This window comes from Eptatretus burgeri, chromosome 17 (assembly GCF_056783735.1).
Source record: "Eptatretus burgeri isolate ZD-2024b chromosome 17, Ebu_testis_v1, whole genome shotgun sequence".
Lineage (NCBI taxonomy): Eukaryota > Metazoa > Chordata > Myxini > Myxiniformes > Myxinidae > Eptatretus > Eptatretus burgeri.
In genome coordinates, this window is record NC_140977.1 from 1,542,217 (window position 1) to 1,568,879 (window position 26,663).

The 26,663-nt window shown below is 48.0% G+C and overlaps 1 protein-coding gene across 6 annotated transcripts in view; it reads left to right on the forward strand.

Moving 5' to 3' along the window:
• LOC147009077 (uncharacterized) overlaps positions 1–26,663 on the forward strand; it is a 113,227-nt gene that overhangs the window by 42,684 nt on the left and 43,880 nt on the right. Inside the window, exons 1-5 of one of the 6 annotated variants that reach the window (XM_085862673.1) lie at positions 4,664–5,519; positions 6,331–6,497; positions 6,576–6,638; positions 7,936–7,998; positions 13,456–13,509. In XM_085862673.1, the coding sequence (XP_085718799.1) occupies positions 6,347–6,497; positions 6,576–6,638; positions 7,936–7,998; positions 13,456–13,509 (331 nt within the window). In that variant the 5' untranslated portion in view covers positions 4,664–5,519; positions 6,331–6,346. Of the gene's footprint in view, positions 1–4,657; positions 6,498–6,575; positions 6,639–7,935; positions 7,999–13,455; positions 13,510–26,663 lie in introns of those variants that run through there. The other 5 variants (XM_085862672.1, XM_085862674.1, XM_085862676.1 and 2 more) reach the window with 5 other exon arrangements.

Sequence of the window (26,663 nt, forward strand, 5' to 3'; positions counted from 1 at the left end):
TCTAATCAGCGCGAGCCATCACCCCCCTGAATCACGTGGTGTCATTTGACATTGGTAGCTTCTTCCGTTCTCGAGTTATCTGTACCAAACCATCAAAAATTGAATATTTGACCTCACTGTGACCTTGACCTTTGACCTATTTTGACCAAAATATAATCAGCACTAGCCATCACCCTCCTGAATCACGTGGTGTAATTTGACATTGGTAGCTTCTTCCGTTCTCGAGTTATCGTGCCTACAAACAAACAAACTAACAAACAAATAAACAAACAAACAAACAGAAACGGAAGGCATCAATATACTTAAGAAATCTTTACATTTTGTAAGTAACAAACAAACAGAAACGGAAGTCATCAATATACTTACGAAATCGTTAGATTTCGTAAGTAACAAACACACAAACAGAGGACGGAAGTCATCAATACACTTACGAAATCTTTAGATTTTGTAAGTAACAAAACAAACCAACATACTTGACAAAATCGTAGATTTCGTCAAGTAACAAGCAGTCATAGACTGGTATTTACGAAATCGTCAACTTGACCTCTGACCTTGTCAAATAAAAGCTGTCTCGAGAGAAAGTAGCGACGCAAACCAGAAGTTTCTCCGATGATTCTGTACCAAACCATCAAAAATCGTAACGTCGACCGAAGCAAAAATATCCATTTCTCCACGCAATTATTTAATATTATTTTATCAAAGTCACAAAACCGTAATAGTCGGCCATCCACCAACAATCTTTACATAATCCGACGGCTTTGCGAGTCAGGCATGTGATGATAACCTTTATTGGGATAAAAAATGACTTTTAAATACCATCTTTATCGAAAACACCATCAGCGCGCAGACGGAAAACCTTTACGTGATCAACGACGCCTCTGCTCGAGCGCGCTGCACCATGTGACGAGCTGTGACGAGGCCGAGGAAATATTTTTTATACAATCTTAAAACGTCTCCAAAACATCCGATTTTTACCAGAATTTCGACAACCGAGTTTTAAGCGTCCTAAGCGATTGCAAAAACCGAAGACAAAATCAAAATCGAAGTTAAAACGAACTTGTAACGTCGGGCGAAGCAAAAATACTCCATTTCTCCACATGAATTTACGGAATTATGTTTGACCTCACTGTGACCTTGACCTTTGACCGATTTTGACCAAAATCTAATCAGCGCTCGCCATCGCCCTCCTGAATCACGTGGTGTAATTTGAAATTGGTAGGTTCTTCCGTTCTCGAGTTATCGTGCCGACAAACAAACACACAAACACACACAAACAATCACACAAACACAAAAACAAACAAACAGAGGATGGAAGTCATCAATATACTTCCGAAATATTTAGGTTTCGTAAGTAACAAGCAGTCATAGACTGGTACTTACGAAATCGTCAACTTGACCTCTCACCTTGTCTAATAAAAGCTGTCTCTCGAGAAGGTAGCGATGCAAACCAGAAGTTTCTACGATGATTCTGTACCAAACCATCAAAAATCGAATGTTTGACCTCAATGTGACCTTGACCTTTGACCGATTTTGACCAAAATCTAATCAGCGCTAGCCATCACCCTCCTGAATCACGAGGTGTAATTTCACATTGGTAGCTTCTTCCGTTCTCGAGTTATCATGTTTTTGATGTTTGACCTCACTGTGACCTTGACCTTTGACCGATTTTAACAAAAATCTAATCAGCGCGAGCCATCACCCGCCTGAATCACGTGATGTAATTTGACATTGGGAGCTTCTTCCGTTCTCGAGTTATCATGTTTTGGATGTTTGACCTCACTGTGAACTTGACCTTTGACCGATTTTGACAAAATCTAATCAGCGCAAGCCATTACCCTCCTGAATCACGTGGTGTAATTTGACATTGGTAGCTTCTTCCGTTCTCGAGTTATCGTGCCTACAAACAAACATACAATCACACACACAAACACACAAACAGATGATCGAAGTCATCAATATACTTACGAAATCTAAAGATTTCGTAAGTAACAAGCAGTCATCGACTGGTACTTATGAAATCGTCAACTTGACCTCTCACCTTGTGTAATAAAAGCTGTCTCTCGAGAAGGTAGCGACGCGAACCAGAAGTTTCTACGATGATTCTGTCCCAAACCATCAAAAATCGAATGTTGGACCTCACTGTGATCTTGACCTTTCACTGGTTTTGACCAAAATCTAATCAGGGCCAGCCATCACCCTCCTGAATCACGTGGTGTAAATTGACATTGGTAGCTTCTTCTGTTCTCGTTATAACTTTTTTTTGGATGTTTCACCTCACTGTGACCTTGACCTTTGACCGATTTTGACCAAAATCTAATCAGCGCTAGCTATCACCCTCCTGAATCACGTGGTCTAATTTGACTTTGGTAGTTTCTTCCTTTCTCGAGTTAGCGTGCCTACAAACAAGCACACAAACACACACAAACAAACACACACACACGCAAACACACAAACACACAAACAGACCCAAATGCAATACCCTCTCCTCCAACGAGAGTAACAAACCACAGGGTGTTTTCCAAACTGCAATCACATTCCACAACAGGAAAACGACAATTCACGCCGCAAAACAATGGCGAACGTTCAATCATGAGAACCGTTATGAACATGCAGACATCACCCACCGACCAGAATACGATCAAACATTTGACAATTGTGTTTTTTTACAAAACAACAAAATATAAGTGATAATTCGGCCGCGTGCTGCCATCTCTCGGAACCTTTGTGTATTCAGATGATCGTGGTGGGAAATCCCAATGACGTCACTTCCGCAGGTGGTGTTCGCTTCACTGACGAGAGCGATGGAGTTGATGTGGAAACGTTTGATTTGAGATTCCAGGAGAACTTGGTGGGGAATGAAGAATCGAGTATGTGCCATGAATATTGAGAGAGTGAAACAATACTTGTGGTAGGAATTTGATTCAAACCATCGTGAGTTGGTTGTTGGTTTTGGGCCTGCAATAGGCACACCAAGTGTGTTTGAAGAAGTGGCCCATGGTTCTGGGTGATTTCCGACTCCGGTTCCACCCAAGGGGGTGATTTCCGACTCCGGTTCCACCCAAGGGGGTGATTTCCGCCCAAGGGGGTGATTTCGGACCCCGGCTCCGCCCAAGGGGGTGATTTCCGACCCCGACTCAGCCCAAGGGGGTGATTTCCAACTCTGGTTCCGCCCAAGGGGGTGATTTCCAAGCCCGGTTCCACCCAAGGGGGTGATATCCGCCCAAGGGGGTAATTTCTGACTCTGGTTCCACCAAAGGGGGTGATTTCCGACTCCGGTTCCACCCAAGGGGGTGATTTCGGACCCCGACTCAGCTCAAGGGGGTGATTTCCGACCCTGACTCAGCTCAAGGGGGTGATTTCGGACCCCGACTCAGCTCAAGGGGGTGATTTCCGACCTCGACTCAGCCCAACGGGAATGATTTCCGACCTCGACTCAGCTCAAGGGGGTGATTTCCGACCCCGACTCAGCCCAAAGGGGTTTTCCTACCCCAACTCAGCCCAAGGGGGTGATTTCCGACCCTGACTCAGCCCAAGGGGATGATTTCCAACCTCGACTCAGCCAAAGGGGGTGATTTCCGACCCCGACTTAGCCCAAGGGGGTGATTTCCGACCCTGACTCAGCCCAAGGGGATGATTTCCAACCTCGACTCAGCCAAAGGGGGTGATTTCCGACCCCGACTTAGCCCAAGGGGGTGATTTCCGACCCCGACTTAGCCCAAGGGGGTGATTTCCGACCTCGACTCAGCCAAAGGGGGTGATTTCCGACCTCGGCTCAGCCCAAGGGGGTGATTTTCGACCCCGACTCAGCCCAAGGGGGTGATTTCCGACCTCTACTCAGCCCAAGGGGGTGATTTCCAACTCCAGTTCCGCCCAAGGGGGTGATTTCCGACTCCGGTTCCACCAAAGGAGGTGATTTCCGATTCCGGTTCCGCCCAAGGGGGTGATTTCGGACCCCGACTCAGCCCAAGGGGGTGATTTCCGACCCCGACAGCCCAAGGCAGTGATTTCCGACCTCGACTCAGCCCAAGGGGGTGATTTCCGACCCCGACTCAGCCCAAGGGGGTGATTTCTGAGCCGACAGCCCAAGGGGATGATTTCCGCCCAAGGGGGTGATTTCGGACCCTGACTCAGCTCAAGGGGGTGATTTCCAACCTCGACTCAGCCAAAGGGGGTGATTTCCAACCTCGACTTAGCCCAAGGTGGTGATTTCCGACCCCGGCTCCGCCCAAGAGGGTGATTTCCGACCCCGACTCAGCACAAGGGGGTGATTTCCGACCCCGACTCAGCCCAACGGGGTGATTTCCGACCCCGACTCAGCCCAAGGGGGTGATTTCCGACCCCGACTCAGCCCAAGGGGGTGATTTCCGACCCCGACTCAGCCCAAGGGGGTGATTTCCGACCCCGACTCAGCCCAAGGGGGTGATTTCCGACCCCGACTCAGCCCAAGGGGGTGATTTCCGACCCCGACTCAGCCCAAGGGGGTGATTTCCGACCCCGACTCAGCCCAAGGGGGTGATTTCCAACCCCGACTCAGCCCAAAGGGGTGATTTCCGACCCCGACTCTGCCCAAGGGGGTGATTTCCGACCTCGACTCAGCCAAAGGGGGTGATTTCCGACCTCGACTCAGCCAAAGGGGGTGATTTCCGACCTCGACTCAGCCCAAGGGGGTGATTTCCGACCCCGACTCAGCCAAAGGGGGCGAGTTCCGACCTCGACTCAACCCAAGGGGGTGATTTCCGACCTCGACTCAGCCCAAGGGGGTGATTTCCGACCTCGACTCAGCCCAAAGGGGCGATTTCCGACCCCGGCTCCTCCCAAGGGGGTGATTTCCGACCCCGGCTCCTCCCAAGGGGGTGATTTCCGACCTCGACTCAGCCAAAGGGGGTGATTTCCGACCTCATATCCGCCGATCTGAGAACTTTAATGACACAAGGCAATGTATGTAAAACAGCCGGTAACGGGTTTTGAATCGTGTTCATAAAATCATCTCAGGACCATTCATTACAAACAGACTTTTCATCCAAATTCTTTGAAATACACAAACATGTAACACCCCCCCCCCCCCCAACACACTAGGGTCGGGTCCCATTATTGATCCTCCTTTCCCTCCTGATATCGAACTCTGAAGCCGCTGCGAACACAATGAATAATTCGTTTGTGGAAGTTATCACAAGAGGATGTGGGGAAACTGAAAACGACGTCCCCGACAGTGTTCGAGTTTCACGAGAACATTGTTCCCACGTGGAGACCGACATCTTGTTGAGTAAACCGATCCAAATCGGTTCCGTTCTGTTTGATCGCTTTTTATCGAACAAGCCGTTCGCCGACCGGACACGGAAATGGTTTCAGTTTCCATGGTGATTTCAGATCACGTGATTTTCGGGGCGAATCTGTAGTCTTGAAATCGTCAATAATATCGTGTGGAGAAGGAACGTCACACGTGGTTCATTTTTACCGGAACACGTGGTGTGGATTCGTGTGTCATTTACCATACGTCTATACGACTACACCACCTTACAGTACCGTGCTTTACTACACTCTACCTTACAGTACCGTGCTTGACTACACTCTACCTTACAGTACCGTGCTTTATTACACTCCACCTTACAGTACCGTGCTTTATTACACTCCACCTTACAGTACCGTGCTTTATTACACTCCACCTTACAGTACCATGCTTTACGACGCACTACGTTACAGTACCGTGCTTTACTACACACTACCTTACAGTACCGTGCTTTACTACACACTACCTTACAGTACCGTGCTTTATTACACTCCACCTTACAGTACCGTGCTTTACGACGCACTACGTTACAGTACCATGCTTTACTACACACTACCTTACAGTACCGTGCTTGAGTACACTCTACCTTACAGTACCATGCTTTACTACATACCACCTTACAGTACCATGCTTTACTACACACCACCTTGCAGTACCATGCGTTATTACACTCAACCTTACAATACCGTGCTTTACTACACACTACCTTACAGTACCATGCGTTATTACACTCAACCTTACAATACCGTGCTTTACTACACACTACCTTACAGTACCATGCGTTATTACACTCAACCTTACAATACCGTGCTTTACTACACACTACCTTACAGTACCGTGCTTGAGTACACTCTACCTTGCAGTACCATGCTTTACTACATACCACCTTACAGTACCATGATTGACTACACACCACCTTGCAGTACCGTGCTTTACCACACCCCACCTTACAGTATCTTGCTTTACCACACACCACCTTGCAGTACCGTGCTTTACTACACACCACCTTACAGTACCGTGCTTTACTACCCTCGACCTTCCAGTCCCCTCCAGTGCACCATGAACCGAGATCTCTCCGGTGAAGATCACAGAGCGAACCCCCCGGGATCCACGATCGGTTCCCATGGAGGAAACTCGCTCGTTCCTGGAGGTTCTCCCACAGACCGCGGGTCCAGGGTCGGTCCACCCGAGGATGAGGAGTCGGGACCCGGTACGTGCCGTTCTCTCCGCACCGTCACGTTCTGGTGGTTCCTGAAAGTTTAGTTTAAATGGATTGTTTTTGTTTCAGGTTTTATTGTGAAGGTGAAGGTGAAGTCCGAGTTTGTCGATGATTCGTTCCCTCAACATGAAGGTTTGAACCACAAATATATTCTACTTGTAAGTTACAAACAAGGATGTCGAATTGTAATGGGGATTGTTTTCTCAAGACGTTCTCTTTCCCTTCCTCAATAGTGTGGGATCTTTAATACTCCAAATAGAACACAAGTCGATGAGATAGCCTCCTTCATGTTCTCATCATTGATGGAATGTTCTGGGTGTGAATCACCAGGACGTCAGTTTGTAGTCGGGTCGAGAATCAAATCCACACGAGACATCTTGTACTCCAGTTCACTCCTTGTGATCTTTCAAGTCATTACAAACATTCTCGAACACAGTGTTGTTTGGGATAACTTATTTAATGATAAACTGTTAATGTTATCTCCACCACCGAAGGTGAAGGAGGTTATGTTTTCACCCCTTTTGGGTGGTCGATCCAGTCGAAAAAAAAAAAAAATAAACTTTTTGTTCTACCCTCATTATCAGTATTTCCGTCGATATGTTTGTCTGTTTGTCTGTCCCTCTGTTCGGTCCAGTGCTCTGTTAATGCAATGGCGATTTCGATGAAACTTGGTTGATTGGTTCATACTATGACCTAGTTGTGTGCAAATGAGAACTCTTGCTCTGGACACCACCTTTGCTGAGCAACGGGACTTTGAAATTTTTGAAAAATCATAAAAAATTTATTTTTTGAAAATCAAAAAATCTGGCCACGCGCAACTGTGGGCAGTACATTCAGCCATGTTGTCAAAATTTTCCAGCCGGATCCTATGAAAACTGTCGGAGAAGATAGACTTTGAATGAACCCTGGTCGAAAACAATCAAAAAAACGAAGGTCTTTATATTTCAGAGACTACGAGTCAGATATACATGAAACTGGTATGATAGGTTCATAGTATGTCCTCGTTATGTGTGAGAAAGAACTGTTGCTATGGACCCCTCCGTTGCCTCGCAACGACCGAAAAACCTCTAAATGTGGGGATATTTTAACGAAAAAACAATCTGCAGCATTAACCCTTGAAGCTGGAATCATGAATTTTCTTGTGCTTTATCCTCAGGTCATTCCCGATTGAACCGGCCCATCGCGTCAGGTTCCATTGGGTGCTCGACTGCCCATGTCCGCCTACCGGCTTGTCTTTGTTTGTTTGTTTGTTTGTTTGTTTGTATGCTGGATATCTCAAAAAGTTGTGGACTGATTCGGATGAATCTTGGTGGACACGTTGGGTGAAATGAACTTGTTTCATTCTTGTTTCAGTGAAATGTATCAGGGGAGATGTTTTTATCCAGAAATGTGAATGAAAGTTTTCTTTAAATTGATTATTTTTCTTCAGATTTTGTGATTAAAGTGGAGGTGAAGTCGGAGTTTGTCGACGATTCATCATCTGGGGACAAAGGTCTGAACCACAACATCATGCTCATGATAGTTTCAGTGATTAATATTGTTGTGATTATGGAAACGGACTCCCGGTAGTTGTATCCAGCACATAAGAGATTCCCTCGTTCGATGTTCAATTCATAAATGTTCTTAGTCAGGTGCATTCTCCTTGTATAAGGGATGGGGGTGGGGGGGGGAATGCGTTGACTATGAGCATGTTCCATCCCCATTGTGATTTCTCACATTCCAAAGATTTCCCTCTTTCAATCCATCCATCCGTCTATATCCCTCAACCTCTCAAACCCAGTACATACCTGTAAACACTCTTTCTATCCATTTCAAACACTTTCCATCCTCGATCCTTTCAAAGCCTTTTTCCATCCTATTTCCACACCAACACCACAACTACACGGACACCCATTCAGGGCCGACATTAGCTCTGCCAGGACCGTCGTCGGATGAGGCAGTGCCCCACTGTCATGAACATGAACCTGTTCAATACTGCTATCGAAAACATTAACGCTGCTATCTCGGTGTTGCGGAGCTGACCCACGACATGGATATCTCAAAATCAAAATTGGAAGGCAGCATGAGAGAGTTGATGTTCTTTGCCATGACTGATGCCACACCTCACTGCAGGCTCAATAAAAGCCGAGTGAATGAGGTCTCTTTGCGGTCTGCCTGCCTGAACTACGATTCTAATGAACCGTTGGAGAGCCGTTCGTGTCTGCCCAGCCATTCTTGTTTGCCAAACCACGGGCTCTCAGTCGAACCTGCCAATCCATCTGAGCGAGTTGTGCTGACACCAAGCTGACCAAAGGGGTTACAAAGGCAAACAAGCACGCATTCTTCATGCACAGTGGCCACGTACACCCAACATTCCCAACGCGCCTTGCTGACTCTCCACTCGCATTTCTTTCCTTCCCTCGTGCCTGGTGTTGGCTTAATGGTGAGGGTGCTGGGCTTGAGATCCTAGGATCCTGAGTTCAAATCCCACTCAGCTGTTGAATTAAAACCAGGTGGGGTTGAATCTGCCTCTCATCCTTCTGAGGTCTGCAAAAATGAGTGCCAGCTTGCTAGTATCCTGTGTCGGAGTGGTGATCTGTCCAGGTCAGGTCAGGTATGGGAGCATGTGCCAGAACAGCACGTCGCTGCGTCCACTTTCCGCCGGTACTCCAGGGGCCTCCGTCTGGCCATCCCCCAGGCAGATGCCAGGCCCATCCCCATCTCCTTGAGATGATGGTCAACCTGTTGCAACCATGAGGCACGTGGTCGACCCACTGGCCTCCTCCACTCATGAGACTCCCTCGCTGAGAGAATCTGGTGAGCAGGATCAGAGTCAGGAAAACGAGCCACATGTCCATACAGCCGCAACTGATGCTCACGGACTATGCAGGTAACAAATCTCATCCGAGTCTCTCTCAGCAACCGCTCGTTGGACACAAAATCCAACCAGCGATAGCCAAGGATTCTCCGAAGAGACCTGGTACCAAAGGAATTAAGTCTCCGTCTCAGATCCTTGGTCAGAGTCCAAGTCTCGCAACCATATAGCAAGACTGGAAGTACCAAGGACCTGAAGACTCGGACTTTCGTCCTCCCGCACAGGTACCGGCAGCGCCACACCCCATGATCCAGTGAATCCATGACTCCCCAGGCCCGACCCAGACGTCTATTGACCTCTAACTCGCAGCCAGCAGAGACATGAATATCACTGCCAAGGTAAGTGAATCTCTCCACGACCTCAACATCCTCACCACAAACAGACACAGACAGGACAGCAGCATCCAATATGTCACCGAAAGCCTGGATCTTAGTTTTGACCCAAGAAACCCGTAATCCCAACGGCTCCGACTCCTCATTCAGCACCTCGAGGGCCCCCAAGAGGATGTCTAAAGTCTCCGCAAAGATGACTGCATCATCTGCAAAGTCAAGGTCCGAGATCTTGACATTCCCAAATGACGCACCGCAACTTGATCTCTCCGACATCCTCCCTAGAATCCAGTCCGTACAAGTGCTGAAAAGTGTGGGGGCAAGTACACATCCCTGACGAACTCCAGTAACAACTGGAAATAAGTCAGAGATGGTACCACCACACTTCACAGCACTCTCAGTACCAGAGTAGATTTCAGACATCAGATCGATCAGTTTTGGTGGCACCCCACGAAGACCAAGAATCCTTCAGAGGACATCCCGATTCACTGAATCGAACGCTTTACAGAGATCAACATAGGCTGCAAGCAGCCCCTGCCGAAACTCTCGTCTGCGTTCGGTGAGGACACGAAGTGCATGGATATGGTCAATCGTTGACCTCTTTGGTGTAAAGCCTGACTGCTCTGGACGCTGGTGCTCAAGCAGATGGTGGCGAACCCTATCGAGAATTATCCGAGCAAAGACCTTGCCCGGCACTGAGAGCAGCGTCACCCCTCGGTAGTTGTTGCAGTCTTGGCGATCACCCTTCCCTTTGCAGAGAGGGACAACAAGGCCCCTCTTCCAGTCAGTTGGGATGATGCCTGTGTTCCAGGCAGAGTACAAAACTGCATGCAACGACACGAGTGCAGCATTTCCACCAGCCTTGAGAAGTTCGGCATGGATGCCACAGATCCCTGGAGCTTTGCCCCGTTTCAACTGGTTCACCGCAGCCCGTGTTTCCACAAGCGTAGGTGGACCACAGTTGATTCGAGGGTCAGCAACAGGGATTGTAACACCCTTGACGTCCAACTCGACAGTTGGGGGATCAGCCTGGTACAACCGCTCAAAGTAACCGGCCCAGCGAGCCTTAACTTCAGACTCCTCTGTCAAGAGCCTACCACTCTCTGCTCGAACTGTAGTGCTCCGAGGGATGGGCTTGGATGAACGTAATGCGCGAATTCCCCTGTAAGCGGGACGAGAATCACCTGTCCACAGGTGATGCTCTACCCCCTCACAGATTCCTCGCACATAGGCCTCCTTGTCCACCCTCAGTGCACGTACAGTTTTACGCCTCAGCTCCCTGAACAGCTCAGCTCTGCCATTCAGCCTGGCCCTGCGACTCTGGTCAATGGTATCCAGTGTCCCTTGAGAGACAAAATTCTTCTTTGCCCTGCGGTGAGCTCCAAGGCATCCACCGGCAACATCAAGGACGGTGGTCTTGAAGGCGCTCCACAACTCTTCAGGACCCCCCAAAGCACCCAGACCCCCCAAGTGTCCACTCAGCCTGTTCGCAAACTCCTCAGCTACTCTCTCATCCCTGAGCTTGGCAACATCCAGCCTCGGCTGGGATGGTACCATTCTCCAGGATTTAAGGTGCAGCTTTAGAGTTGCTACAACAAGCCTGTGGTCAGTATTGAGGAACTGAGCACTCCGGTAGACCCTGCAGTTCTGGATCATCCTCCAACGACCGTCAATGAGGACATGGTCAATCTCCTTTGCCACACCTCCAGCGTTGGAATACCAAGTCCAGCGATGAGCTTGTGGGCGCTGAAACCAGGAACCAGCCACCCTAAGTCCATGACTTCTTGCAAAGTCAAGCAACTTAGTGCTATTCTGGTTCATAGTTCCTGACCCATGGGGACCAACACACACCTCATAACCGTCCCTATCAGTTCCAGTCGATGCATTGAAATCCCCCAAGACTAGAAGTGTATCTCGTCTGGGGCACTGATCAACCACAGACTCGAGTGTGGCGTAGAATGCATCCTTCACGGTGAGATCGCTCGCCTCAGTCGGAGCATAAACAGAGACCAGGGAAATGACACCTAAGGAGTGACAAATCCTTAATCTCATAATACGCTCGTTGACCGGTGTTACCTCAATTATCATTGGGGTCAGCTTATTGGACACAGCTGCAGCAACTCCTTGGGTATGGTAACCATCAGAGCGACCAGACCAATAGTAGGTGTAACCACCCACCATTATCTCTCTGCAATCCGGTCTCCGAACCTCAGAGAGAGCTGCAATCCCGATGTCCAAACGCTTGAGCTCAGATGATAACAAAGACAGGTGATCATCCTCTCTTAGGGATAGGACATTCCAGGCACCCACCCGAAGGGACCGCCTCAGGTTAACCCAAGGAGACCGCCGTCTGGTGGACGACACCTCAGCACCACTCCGACACACTCTCCCGCAATCTGACCCAGGGATGTTACCCCGTGGTTTCCCTCCTATCAAAGATTGGGGGTCCCGAAGGCTTTGCCCCAATCCCGTCATCCGGTGAGCTGCCCTGCGAAGGGAAGCTGCACAGGAGGTACTCCCACGGAGTGGGTTTTCAGATTTTTTTGCGTTTTTGCGTTTTGCGGAATGAAGGGTTTTACGGTGGCCGGAGTGCAAATCCTGCCACCAACCTCCTAATAAGAAGTGACCCAACTGCAGGAGGACGTCCGCAGACACAGTTGGGCACTAGATATGGATGGCCGTTGGCTCACAAGGAGCTCCTCCGCCCTTTGACAGGTTTTGTTTTTAATCCTGCTGGGTGTCCATATCCAAACACCCTCCTCACCAGAAAACCTGGTGGGGGAGACGGTTTAGTCGCCGACAACCCGACCATGGAACAGGTCAGTACAGGTTTACATGGTACCTGTAGCAGGTCACAGATCGAACCTGACCTGACCCCAGGTCACAGATCGAACCTGATCCGTCCAGGATTGTGCGAAATAGCCAAGGAGACTGCTTAAGCAGCACCAACACTCTGCACAAAGGATGGAGTATGGTCCCCTTCCCCCACTTTGGGATTAACACAAGCCCATCTGCTTGAGTGGGGTAAACGAGAAGCCACGACCATGCCTCGATCTTCCTTCTTTCTTTCTTTCTACTTTCCTGGATGATTGTGTGGCATGCATGTCCATCCTTAGGTCATTAAAATTGTTTAGGAGGAAGTTCTGTGTAAAGGGTAAGACCGTACTTGTGTATCTGTGCCTTGTAAATAATTGACTTGTGTGTCTGTGCTTGTGAAATATCGTGATTGTAAATACGTGCCTTGCTTTGGTAAACGTTTCAAAGCAAACCGGTTGTCCTTTCTAACATTGAATCAGCATGGCGTGTATGTAATAAATATATGGCAACTTGTGCCCCACAAATTTATTCTGAGATATCCAATGCTCCACCCATGGTTTCACTTGGCCATACTTCATCAGTAAATAAGGGTGATACATTGACGTAACTCTATCACCTGTAGGTAATGCAATGCTGGGTGTGAGGACCCAGCTGGAGCTCGTTATCCCAAACGGCATCCGCAGTTGCTTCGCAACCTGTCAGGCCACGTAGTTACCTGTGGCTTGTGACTTCAGGTTTAGAAATTGAGAGTTATGTCTGAGCAACCCCCTCGTGCATTCCTGCGTGCTCGTTCTGAAACCTGCAACAATATATTTATCAGAAGTTATTCTTCAGACTCAGGACTCAGGGTAGACGTGCACACAGCACCGGTTGTTCGGGAATCACTCGGTTACCAACATGTAATCCCAATAATGTAGAGGTAACATGGCATGATTGTTTGTGTTTACAGATTTTGATCGGAAGCTGAATGTGGATCCTGAACTTGGTGATTTTCCCATCAAAAGTAAGTGGTTCAAACTATTCATCAGATTTTGTTTCACAGCTCAAGTCACCGGATGTGCCGAAATACATGAAGTGACGTCGGTGTTGTGTTTGAAATTGTTGGTTGTTGTTAATGAGGGAAACAAATTGTTTTAAAATGGTGAGTACATGTAAAAACATGCACACGTCATGGACAGGGTGGCAGTGAAAAGGTCGGAGGTAAACAACATGGCAGAATGTGACAGGACGTGGATTGTGGGAAGGATATGTGAAGGTGGGTTAGGGAAAGATACCGAAAAGGGAAGAAGAAGAAAAAGAAGGTATGGGAGAGAACCAAAAGGTATGGCATCACATGTAGAGGGGAAGAACAAGAGATAAGTTGCCTCTGGATAAAAAGAGAGATTAAGGATGGTGGAAGAGAGAAAAAGGGAGATGAAGGGTGGAAGAAGAGAGACAAAGGAAGGTGAAAGATGGAAGAAGAGAGAAAAAGGGAGATGAAAGATGGAAGAAGAGAGAAAAAGGGAGATGAAAGATTGAAGAAGAGAGAAAAAGGGAGTGAAAGATGGAAGAAGAGAGAAAAAGGGAGGTGAAAGATGGAAGAAGAGAGAAAAAGGGAGATGAAAGATTGCAGAAGAGAAAAAGGGAGATGAAGGGTGGAAGAACAGATAAAAAGGGAGATGGAAGATGGAAGAGAGAAAAAGGGAGAAGAAGAGAGAAAAGTCGATGAAGGGTGGCAGAAAAGAAAATGAGATGGATGGTAGAAAAGAAAAAAAAATCCCATATTTTTTTCTCATCGTTTTTTTTAATGTATCCAGTTTTTATTGCTTTTCCATTTTTGCAGATTTTTGACTATATATATATATTATACAGTGGGGAGAACAAGTATTTGATACACTGCTGATTTTGCAGGTTTTCCCACTTACAAAGCACTTACAAGGGTCTGTAATTTTTATCATAGGTACACTTCAACTGTGAAAGACGGAATCCAAAACAAAAATCCTGAAAATCACATTGTATGATTTTTAAATAATTAATTTGCATTTTATTGCATGAAATAAGTATTTGATACATCAGAAAAACAGAACTTAATATTTGGTACAGAAACCTTTGTTTGCAATTACAGAGATCAGACGTTTCCTGTAGTTCTTAACCAGGTTTGCACAGACTGCAGCAGGGAATTTGGCCCACTCCTCCATACAGATCTTCTCCAGATCCTTCAGGTTTCGGGGCTGTCGCTGGGCAACACAGACTTTCAGCTCCCTCCAAAGATTTTCTATTGGGTTCAAGTCTGGAGACTGGCTCGGCCACTCCAGGACCTTGAGATGATTCTTACGGAGCCACTCCTTAGTTGCCCTGGCTGTGTGTTTCGGGTCGTTGTCATGCTGGAAGACCCAGCCACGCCCCATCTTCAATGCTCTTGTTGAGAGGAGGTTGTTGGCCAAGATCTCGCGATACATGGCCCCATCCATCCTCCCCTCAATACGGTGCAGTCGTCCTGTCCCCTTTGCAGAAAAGCATCCCCAAAGAATGATGTTTCCACCTCCATGCTTCATGTTTGGGATGGTGTTCTTGGGGTTGTACTCATCCTTCTTCTTCCTCCAAATATGGTGAGTGAAGTTTAAACCAAAAAGCTCTATTTTGGTCTCATCAGACCACATGACCTTCTCCCATTCCTCCTCTGGATCATCCAGATGGTCATTGGCAAACTTCAGACGGGCCTGGACATACGCTGGCTTGAGCAGAGTGACCTTGCGTGCACTGCAGGATTTTAATCCATGACGGCATAGTGTGTTACTTGTGGTTTTCTTTGATACTGTGGTCCCAGCTCTCTTCAGGTCATTGACCAGGTCCTGCCGTGTAGTTCTGCGCTGATCCCTCACCTTTCTCATGTTCATTGAGGCTCCACGAGGTGAGATCTTGCAAGGAGCCCCAGATCGAGGGAGATTGACTGTTATCTTGAACTTCTTCCATTTTCGAATAATTGCGTCAACAGTTGTTGCCTTCTCACCAAGCTACTTGCCTATTGTCCTGTAGCCCATCCCAGCCTTGTGCAAGTCTAAAATTTTGTTCCTAATGTCCTTAGACGGCTCTCTGGTCTTGCCCATTTTGGAGAGGTTAGAGTCTGATTGATTGAGTGTGGACAGCTGTCTTTTATGCAGATAATGAGTTCAAACAGGTGCAGTTAATACAGGTAATGAGTGGAGAATGGGAGGGCTTCTTAAAGACAAAACTAACAGGTCTGTGAGAGCCGGAATTCTTACTGGTTGGTGGGTGATCAAATACTTATTTCATGCAATAAAATGCAAATTAGTTATTTAAAAATCATACAATGTGATTTTCAGGATTTTTGTTTTAGATTCCGTCTTTCACACTTGAAGTGTACCTATGATAAAAATTACAGACCTCTACGTGCTTTGTAAGTGGGAAAACCTGCAAAATCGGCAGTGTATCAAATACTTGTTCTCCCCACTGTATATATCTATATACAGTCATGCGCCGCATTCGACGTTTCAGTCAACAAGGGACCGCATATATAAGATTATAATGGAGCTGAAAAATTCCTATCGCCTCGTGATATTATATCGTAGTGCTGCCAGTCTTATAGTACAGTATAGCACACAATCAGCAGATTTTTGAGCAATTTCCCAGCACGTGTGTCGGTGCACAGAATATCAACAAGGGAATTCCCTATTTCAACGATGCCGCTTAGTTTTGGTTCAACTCCGTTGTAGACACCATCATTCACTGCGGCCCCATCTGTACACAGCAAGACGAGTTACCTCCGCCACCAACGGTGAAGGAGGTTATGTTTTCACTGTCTGTCTGTCTGTCTGTCTGTCTGTCTGTGTGCAGGATATCTCAAAAAGTTGGGGACGGATTCGGATGAAATTTGGTGGGCAGGTTCGGTGTGTGACAGGGACGATCTGATTAGGCTTTGGTGAAGATTCAGATCCAGATTTGACTCCCAGAATTTTTAAAAGTGATTCTTCACCATTGTGAGATGGGGCCAAAAACGATATTACAGCTCGATATCTCAAAAAGGTGTGGACGGATTCGGATGAAACTTAGTGGACATGTTTGGGTGTGTGACGAGGAAGAACTGTTTCAATTTTGGTGAAGATCCGAATTCAGATCTGGATCTGACAATTTTTTTAAGCGATTCATCACCATTGAGAGATCGGGCTGTTAGGGATTGGGTTCGCTGATATTTCTACAAAAAAGTAGAAAGAAATTACATGGCGGAGGTATGCGCTCAACCGAGTGCCCTTCTTTTCAGCTTTTTTTGTTTTGTTCCACTGCATACCAAAAAAATGCATATGTGGGTATCAAAATATTTTTTCATTTCAACAATTTTCTGGAAGAAATGGTGCATTATTTGAAAAAAAGTGCAAGGGTGCCAATATTTTTGCTCATGACAGTGGCCTTCATGACTTTGCACTCAGTGCTCCTTTCGTGTTTTTTGAAAAATTGGGTGGCTGAAGTTTCAGTGTGGTTAATGTGTAGTAGATGCTTGCACCAGTGTAGTAGATGCTTGTTTTGTCTGCAACGTTTGGGTGAGCATGGCGGAGTTTACACCACATTTCAATGCTCGCCATGTTAGTTTCCAGCCATGGGATGTCATTAAGCCATTTTTCAGAAAATGCTCGTTTCTTCATATCCGATTGAGAAGGCTGAAGAACTTTCTTCAGAGGTGGAACATCAAATGAGTCACTCAATGTACATTGCTTTTTATCCCCCACCGCGTGGCGGAAGGGGAATATTGTTGTCACCCGGGTCGTCCGTCCGTCCGGCTGACTGGGCGTCAACATATATAGCTGTGAGTGCAATAACTCATAAACTGTACGCCATATCATTTTGAAATTTGGGTCACACATGTAACCACCTGAAAAGGAAGAACCTGATTGATTTTGGGCGTGGCCGGATCCAAGATGGCCGACTGGGGTGGCCATCTTGAAAAAAGTTTTTTGTAATGAATGTGAAAACGCTTATCTGATTTCAATTATTTTTCAATGGCGGGGGATTCCCCATCTCTGATGGTATATTTTGAATGATTGGAACCACAACCCAGAAATCAGACATAAAATTGAAAGACACAACAGTTTGAGATGACGAGACTGAAAAGAAACCTCACTCACATGGGCACATGGACACAGTCCGCTGGAAAGAGGATGCCAGTGAGCCAAACTTCTTTCCCCAAAACTGCGCTATCCACAACCAGACCGAGACAGAACGTCCATTGCGAATTGAGCGCCCAGGAGCTGTGCTTATTCTCCACACGCCAATCCCCTTTTGTCAGCTTCGAACGCACTCGTCTGCCTTCTTAATCACCTCTCCAATTTTTAAAGCATCAATGAAGATTTGTATGCATCTTATTCCTCTGCCAGCGCTCTCTCTCAAAATGTCCGCTCCAGATGAGACGCTCACAATCTGATCGTTTTCGTTCCGGACGCTCCTGGACTTCACCTTCCTCTTCACTCACACGTTCTCTTCAGATAAATTTTTTTAACTTGTAAGTTTTATCATATACATATAATATATAACATAAATTGTAATGTTATCGTTTATAAACTTAAAGTTTTAAATCACAGAAGAATCTTACCTTGAAGCATCTTATGAGCATCTTTGAAGGACGCATTCATTTTTTTGACTGCACCTGCATACCACTTATGTAAACCCCTGCTTTTCAAATACTATAGAGTGAAGACATAAACATTTAAAAGCCATAAACATGGGTTCACACAATATACATATATATATATATATATATATATATATATATATATATATATATATATATATATATATATATATATATATATATATTCGTGCTTCCAGAATCCGAATTTAATTCGTTCCAAGAGGCTGTTTGGATTCCAAAACTATTTTCCCAATAAGAAATAATGGAAAGTGAATTAATCCGTTCCTGGCCCCCAAGAAAACCCACTTTCAAGACACTTTCAACTGAAATTACCCATGTTTAAGGTAAAATGAGTCATGTCAGGTTAGATCTGTGACCTGCTACAGGTACTATGTAAACCTGTACTAACCTGTTCCATGGTCGGGTTGTCGGCGACTAAACCATCTCCCCCATCAGGTTTTCTGGTGAGGAGGGTGTTTGGATATGGACACCCAGCAGGATTAAAAACAAATCCTGTCAAAGGGCGGAGGAGCTCCTTGTGAGCCAACGGCCATCCATATCTAGTGCCCAACTGTGTCTGCGGACGTCCTCCTGCAGTTGGGTTACTTTTTTATAAGGAGGTTGGTGGCAGGATTTGCACTCTGGCCACCGTAAAACCCTTCATTCCGCAAAACACAAAAACGCAAAAAAATCTGAAAACCCACTCCGTGGGAGTACCTCATGTGCGGGTTCCCTTCACAGGGCAGCTCACCAGATGACGAGATTGGGGCGAAGCCTTCCGGACCCCCAATCTTTGATGATAAGAGGGAAACCACGGGGTAACATCCCTGGGTCAGATTGTGGGAGAGTGTGTCGGAGTGGTGCTGAGGTGTCGTCCACCAGACGGCAGTCTCCTTGGGTTAACGTGAGGCGGTCCCTTCGGGTGGGTGCCTGGAATGTCCTATCCCCAAGAGAGGATGATCACCTGTCTTTGTTATCATCTGAGCTCAAGCATTTGGACATTGGGATTGCAGCTCTCTCTGAGGTTCGGAGACCGGATTGCGGCGAGATAATGGAGGGTGGTTACACCTACTATTGGTCTGGTCGCTCTGATGGTTACCATACCCAAGGAGTTGCTGTTGCTGTGTCCAATAAGCTGACCCCAATGATAATTGAGGTAACACCGGTCAACGAGCGTATGATGAGATTAAGGATTCGTCACTCCTTTGGTGTTATTTCCCTGGTCTCTGTTTATGCTCCGACTGAGGCGAGTGATCTCACAGTGAAAGATGCATTCTACGCCACGCTCGAGTCTGTGGTTGATCAGTGCCCCAGACGAGATACACTTCTAGTCTTGGGGGATTTCAATGCATCGACTGGAACTGATAGGGATGGTTATGAGGTGTGTGTTGGTCCCCATGGGTCAGGAACTATGAACCAGAATAGCACTAAGTTCCTTGACTTTGCAAGAAGTCATGGACTTTGGGTGGCTGGTTCATGGTTTCAGCGCCCACAAGCTCATCGCTGGACTTGGTATTCCAACGCTGGCGGTGTGGCAAAGGAGATTGACCATGTCCTCATTGACGGTCGTTGGAGGATGATCCAGAACTGCAGGGTCTACCGGAGTGCTCAGTTCCTCAATACTGACCACAGGCTTGTAGCAACTCTAAAGCTGCACCTTAAATCCTGGAGAATGGTACCATCCCAGCCTCGGCTGGATGTTGGGAAGCTCAAGGATGAGAGAGTAGCTGAGGAGTTTGCGAACAGGCTGAGTGGACACTTGGGGGGGTCTGGGTTCTATGGGGGGTCCTGAAAAGTTGTGGAGTGCCTTCAAGACCACCGTCCTTGATGTTGCCGGTGGATGCCTTGGAGCTCACCGCAGGGCAAAGAAGAATTTTGTCTCTCAAGGGACACTGGATACCATTGACCAGAGTCCCAGGGCCAGGCTGAATGGCAGAGCTGAGCTGTTCAGGGTGCTGAGGCGTAAAACTGTACGTGCACTGAGGGTGGACAAGGAGGCCTATGTGCGAGGAATCTGTGAAGGGGTAGAGCATCACCTGTGGACAGGTGATTCTCTTCCCGCTTACAGGGGAATTCGCGCATTGCGTTCATCGAAGCCCATCCCTCGGAGCACTGCAGTTAGAAAAGAGAGTGGTAGGCTCTTGACAGAGGAGTCTGAAGTGAAGGTCCGCTGGGCCGGTTACTTTGAGCGGTTGTACCAGGCTGATCCACCAGCTGTCGAGTTGGACGTCAAGGGTGTTACAATCCCTGTTGCTGACCCTCCAATCAACTGTGGTCCACCTTCGCTTGTGGAATCACGGGCTGCGGTGAACCAGTTGAAACGGGGCAAAGCTCCAAAGATCTGTGGCATCCATGCTGAACTTCTCACGGCTGGTGGAAATGCTGCACTCATGTCGTTGCATGCAGTTTTGTGCTCTGCCTGGAACACAGGCATCATCCCAACTGATTGGAAGAGGGGCCTTGTTGTTCCTCTCTGGAAAGGGAAGGGTGATCGCCAAGACTGCAACAACTACCGAGGTGTGACGCTGCTCTCAGTGCCGGGCAAGGTCTTTGCTCGGATAATTCTTGATAGGGTTCGCCACCATCTGCTTGAGCACCAGCATCCAGAACAGTCAGGCTTTACACCAAAGAGGTCAACGATTGACCGTATCCTTGCTCTTCGTGTCCTCACCGAACGCAGACGAGAGTTTCGGCAGGGGCTGCTTGCAGCCTATGTTGATCTCTGTAAAGCATTCGATTCACTGAATCGGGATGTCCTCTGGAGGATTCTTGGTCTTCGTGGGGTGCCACCAAAACTGATCGATCTGATGTCTGAACTCTACTCTGGTACTGAGAGTGCTGTGAAGTGAGGTGGTACCATCTCTGACTTATTTCCAATTGTTACTGGAGTTCGTCAGGGGTGTGTACTGGCCCCCACACTTTTCAGCACTTGTGTGGACTGGATTTTAGGGAGGATGTCGGAGAGATCAAGCTGCGGTGCATCGTTTGGGAATGTCAAGATCTCGGACCTTGATTTTGCAGATGATGCAGTCATCTTTGCGGAGACTTTAGACATCCTTTTGGGGGCCCTCGAGGTGCTGAATGAGGAGTCTGAGCCGCTGGGATTATGGGTTTCTTGGGTCAAAACTAAGATCCAGGCTTACGGTGACATCTTGGATGCCTGTCTGTGTCTGTTTGTGGTGAGGATGTTGAGGTCATGGAGAGATGCACTTACCTTGGCAGTGATATTCATGTCTCTGCTGGCTGTGAGTCAGAGGTCAATGGACGTCTGGGTCAGGCCTGGGGAGTCATGGATTCACTGGATCATGGGGTGTGGCGCTGCCGGTACCTGTGCGGGAGGACGAAAGTCCGAGTCTTCAGGTCCTTGGTACTTCCAGTCTTGCTCTATGGATGCGAGACTTGGACTCTGACCAAGGATCTGAGATGGAGACTTAATTCCTTTGGTACCAGGTCTCTTCGGAGAATCCTTGGCTATCGCTGGTCGGATTTTGTGTCCAACGAGCGGTTGCTGAGAGAGACTCGGATGAGATTTGTTACCTGCATCGTCCGTGAGCGTCAGTTGCGGCTGAATGGACATGTGGCTCGTTTTCCTGACGCTGATCCTGCTCACCAGATTCTCTCAGTGAGGAAGTCTCATGAGTGGAGGAGGCTAGTGGGCCGACCACGTGACTCGTGGTTGCAGCAGGTTGACCATCATCTCAAGGAGATGGGGATGGGGATGGCCAGACGGAGGCCCCTGGAGTACCGGCGGAAAGTGGATGCAGCGACGCGCTGTTCTGGCACATGCTCCCATACCTGACCTTTGGTAAAATAAGATGAGTAACTGACCTTTTCTGGGTCATGAATCTTTTTCCAAGCCTGGGGGATGAGCAGGAGCGTTGTCGCTTCTTCCATCAGGTCTGGATGCAGCTCTGGCCTACCAGTGGCCATTGGGATCCAAAACGTAAACTGTTCAGCCTGGTGGAGGTATGTAATTTACCATGAAGTACCAAATGGTGTTTTATATCCCAGTACACTCTGTAGAGACACAAACGTGCCGTTTTCACCACACGGTTCCACGGGAGAGAATCAAGAGGTGAAGCGATTGGGTGACGCACCATGACGTCACTACCATGCTCGCGAAAAAAACGTTGAGTTTATTAAAGCTGATTCGTCATGGGGTTCATTGAATGAGTTCGCTTCACGACGGGTTTTCGCGCTTTTATCGCTTCTTTATTTTTCAGAATCCTACACACGGTCGATTTCGGCAGCTCGAACATTGCAGCGCGATCAGACACACGTGTACCGCTCTCACGCTTCGCAATAAGTTCTTTCTTCAACTCAATTGTCGTTCTCACGGACTTCCTCTTATTCCTATTTGCTTCACTGCTCTTCTTGGGTGCCATGGTGAATGGACAAGGGTGATATTTTAAAAAAATGCACAAATCAAGGCAAAAACACGAGGTAAAGTAGCGATCGACACACGAGAGATGCATTCATGAGTACTTCCACCAACGAACTGAATGAACAAAGCGCGAAGATGTGGGTAGAACAGGTGGGGTAGACGCACATGAACAAACATGAACGCCACGCTGTGTTCGGTTTTTGAAAATATGTTCGGTTTTTGGGAAAAATTTTCTTGAAAAATTGTTCGGATTCCAATTTGTTCAAACAAGGGGGCGTTCGGATTCTGGGGGCACCACGGTATATATATATATATATATATATATATATATATATATATATATATATATATATATATATATATATATATATATATATATATATATAGATATATATATATATATATATATAGATATATATATATATATATATATATATATATATAGATATATTGTTGCGAATTCGCGCCCGCCGGCGTTCGAACGGCCACGTAACTCGAATCGCGGCACGTCGCCCAACGAACGGACAATTCTGTCGTGACCCTCTCGGACTAACGCCGGGAACTAGTCACGGGTGGGCCTTTCAGCCTCACCACGATCGTGCTAATCGGCCCCCCGCGTGGGATAGGGTTGTTCGCCAAATTTGACCTACCTAAGTACCCACACGGAGGGTAGACCGGGTGATCGCACCTCGCCGCAGGTCGACTCCGGACACGGGCCACTTAAGCGACCCATTCCGTACTATCGGGATAACCGAGCGGTGTTAACGTCGGCCTCGACGGTTCCGATTAATTATCGGGCGTATTAAGCCCACTACCAACCCTTTACGTGAAGCAAGATGGGGATTCAATTAAAGAAAAGACGAAGCGAAACGGGAAAAACAGTTCAACATGAGGCACATTTATTCCGCGGCACACGGAAAGCACACATATACAATTACAACAATTATGCACCAAAAGCAATTGCAACAAAAGAAACACAACATTGCAGATCTACTACCGACTACGCGAGCACACGGCAACACTTACACAGTTTTACTTTACAGACGGCGCCAACAACACATATACTCAAAAGCAAAAGAAAAGGGCCACCCTCAAAGACAAGGGGACAGACGGGGCCTGTGGGCGCGAGACCGGGTGGAGCCTACCCATCTTGTGTTGAGCCGCAAATGTGGCGGCGGTGCCCCGACTCTGCGCTCCTCCGTGGGTTTCGTTGGCACTGCTTGGAATGGGGTGGGAACAGGGCCCCCTTTCCGCACTATCTCAGCGCGGGGAGGGGGGGAGGGGGGAATTGTTGATGCTCTGGGGAAAGAGGATAGCTGGCTTGCTTGGGTCCCGCGACGAGCAACTCCACTGCGACGTCGACCGTGCTCCAGGCTTCCCCTCTCTGCAGCTCCCCGACAGACTCCGAACCCCGACAGACTGACTCTCCTCCAGACCCGTCTTGACTGCTGCTGCCACACTCTGCCGCTGCCACACTTCTCCAACTCGCCTTGACTCTTCTCCAACTCCCTTGAAGGAAAAACTCTCTGCCGCTGCCACACTTCTCCAACTCACCCGAGCCCAAAACTGACTGAATTCGCCCCGCGCTCGGCGCTTTATAGTGGCATAGGAGAACCCATATGCCAATTTCTGGATCAGAACGAGCTCGGGGGTGGAGCCACGCTCGCCAATTGGACGGAGAAAAAGGGGCGTGAATCTCCCCTGATCCTCGAATTTGCATATATCGATTCTACTCCAACGCGCCTGGAGGCGGGGCCAAATCGCCCCGCGCTTGCTGATTGGACGGATCAGAAGTGGGCGTGTATCATTCCTGATCCGACTTCTCCTCGGAAAGGCCGCTTTTTGCACCCGTGGTTCGGCGCGCGTCCCGCACGAGGCCAGGACAGCCTGACGCTCGGCGTTCACAAGTGGTGCGGGAATGGCCGTAGAAGGAGAGGCGAAGGTGGTGGAGGGTTTAAAGTGGTGGTCCATGGCCACGGTGACGCTTGGAATGGCGGTGATGCGATGTTTGCGGGAGCGAGCTGTGAAGGTAAAGGTCGTGGCTGTTGGCATTGTTGTTGTTGTGAAGCGGCGTTGCGGTTGGTGGTTGTTGTGTGATGGCGGTTGAGACGTGGTTGGTTCAAAAGAAAGATAGAACAGAAAAACGGCTATCTTAAAGGGTCGCAGCCCGAATGAATCACATTTATTCCCTCTAAACAACGGGTTTGGGGCTAACTACACATGTACTTACAGAGATATCTCACCTATGGGACCTGAATGGTGGTTTGCGAATTTCCTCAACCACAACAATATATATATTGTTGTGGTTACCAGATTCGCAAACCACCATTCAGGTCCCTTAGGTGAGGTATCTCGGTAAGTGCATGTGTAGTTAGGCCCAAACCCGTTGTCTAGTGGGAATACATGTCATTTATACGTGCTGCGACTCTTCAGGATAGCCGTTTTTCTTTTACTATCTTTATTTTGGACCAATCGCCACCATCACAACCACAACAACAACCACCAACCACAACGCCGCTTCACCACAACCGCCATGACCTTTACCGTCACAACTCGCCACCATCGCATCACCGTCATCTCGCGCCACTCATGGGCACCGATGCTGGACTCGTGTAGGGCGCACGTTGAACAGCGTGTACAAAACCACGGATTTTCTGCTTCAAAAACGGATCCAAAACGACACACGCCCACTTTTTGCCGTCCAATCGGTGAGCGAGGGGCGAATTGGCCCCGCCCCCAGGGCGATCGATATATGCAAATTTGTGGATCAAAAAGCCTTCACGCCCACTTTTTCTCGGGCCAATGGGGAGCGAGTTGAAAGGTCAAAGGGAGGGGGTCAAAGGCGAAGTTACGGGGGGATAAAAGGACGGTGTTCGTCAGTCAAAGGAGTAGTAAAGGTCGGAACGAGGCGAAGGAGTCGGAAGAGAGAGTCAAGACTTCGCGGGCGGTGGAGCTGCTCGTCGTGTGCGTTGAAGTCGGAACGGAGGGGACGAGCTGTGGAGAGGCGGCGAGGGCGGACGAGGGGGTGCTCGCGTCGTGCAGGGAGCTGCACCCCTGGGAGGCCGACAGCGCGAGCTGGCCGAGGTGGAGACGCTCGTCGCATATAATAAAGATCCTCTATACCCCGAGCATCAGCAACCCCCTCCTGTTTCCCCCCGCGCTGAGATAGTGCGACCAAGGGGGCCCCGTTCCCACCCCCCTGCCAGGCACTGTCCACGAGGCCCGCGGGTTGCGGGGCCATCGCCGCTCCGCGTCTCATCACCAGACGGGTAGGCCCGACCAGGTCTCGGCCCCAGGCCTACCTCATTCTTGAGGGTATTTCTTTTCCTTGGTTTTGGGTATGTGTTGTCGGCGCCGTCTGTGAAGTAGAATTGTATAAGTGTTGCCGTGTGCTCGGTAGTCGGTATTAGCTCTGCACTGTGTTTTCACTTTTATGTTTTTTTTTTGTGTGCATTTGGTGGAATTGTATTTGTGTGCTTTCCGTTCGTCGCGAATAAATGTGCTTTATTGTTGAACTGTCTCCCGCTTCGCTTCGTCTTTTCCCCCATTGAATCCCCATCTTGCTTCACGTAAAGGGTTGGTAGTGGGCTGAGTACGCCCGATAATTAATCGAACCGTCGAGGTCGACGATAACACCGCTCGGTTATTCTGATAGTACGGAACGGGTCGCTTAAGTGGCCCGTGTCCGAAGTCGACCTGCGGCGAGGTGCGATCGCCCGGTCTACCCTCCGCGTGGGTACTTAGGTAGTTCGAATTTGGCGAGCAACCCTATCCCACGCGGGGGCTGATTGGCTCGATCGCGGTGAGACCGAAAGGTCCACCCGTGACTGGTTCCCGGCGTTAGTCCGAGAGGGTCACGACTGGATTGTCCGTCCGGTGGGCGACGTGCCGCGATTCGAGTTACGTGGCCGTCGCACGCCGGCGGGCGCGAAGACCCCAACAATATATATATATATATATATATATATATATATATATATATATATATATATATATATATATACACATACGCAGTGGGGAGAACAAGTATTTGATACACTGCCCATTTTGCAGGTTTTCCCACTTACAAAGCACGTAGAGGTCTGTAGTTTTCATCATAGGTACACTTCAACTGTGAAAGATGGAATCTTAAACAAAAATCCTGAAAATCACA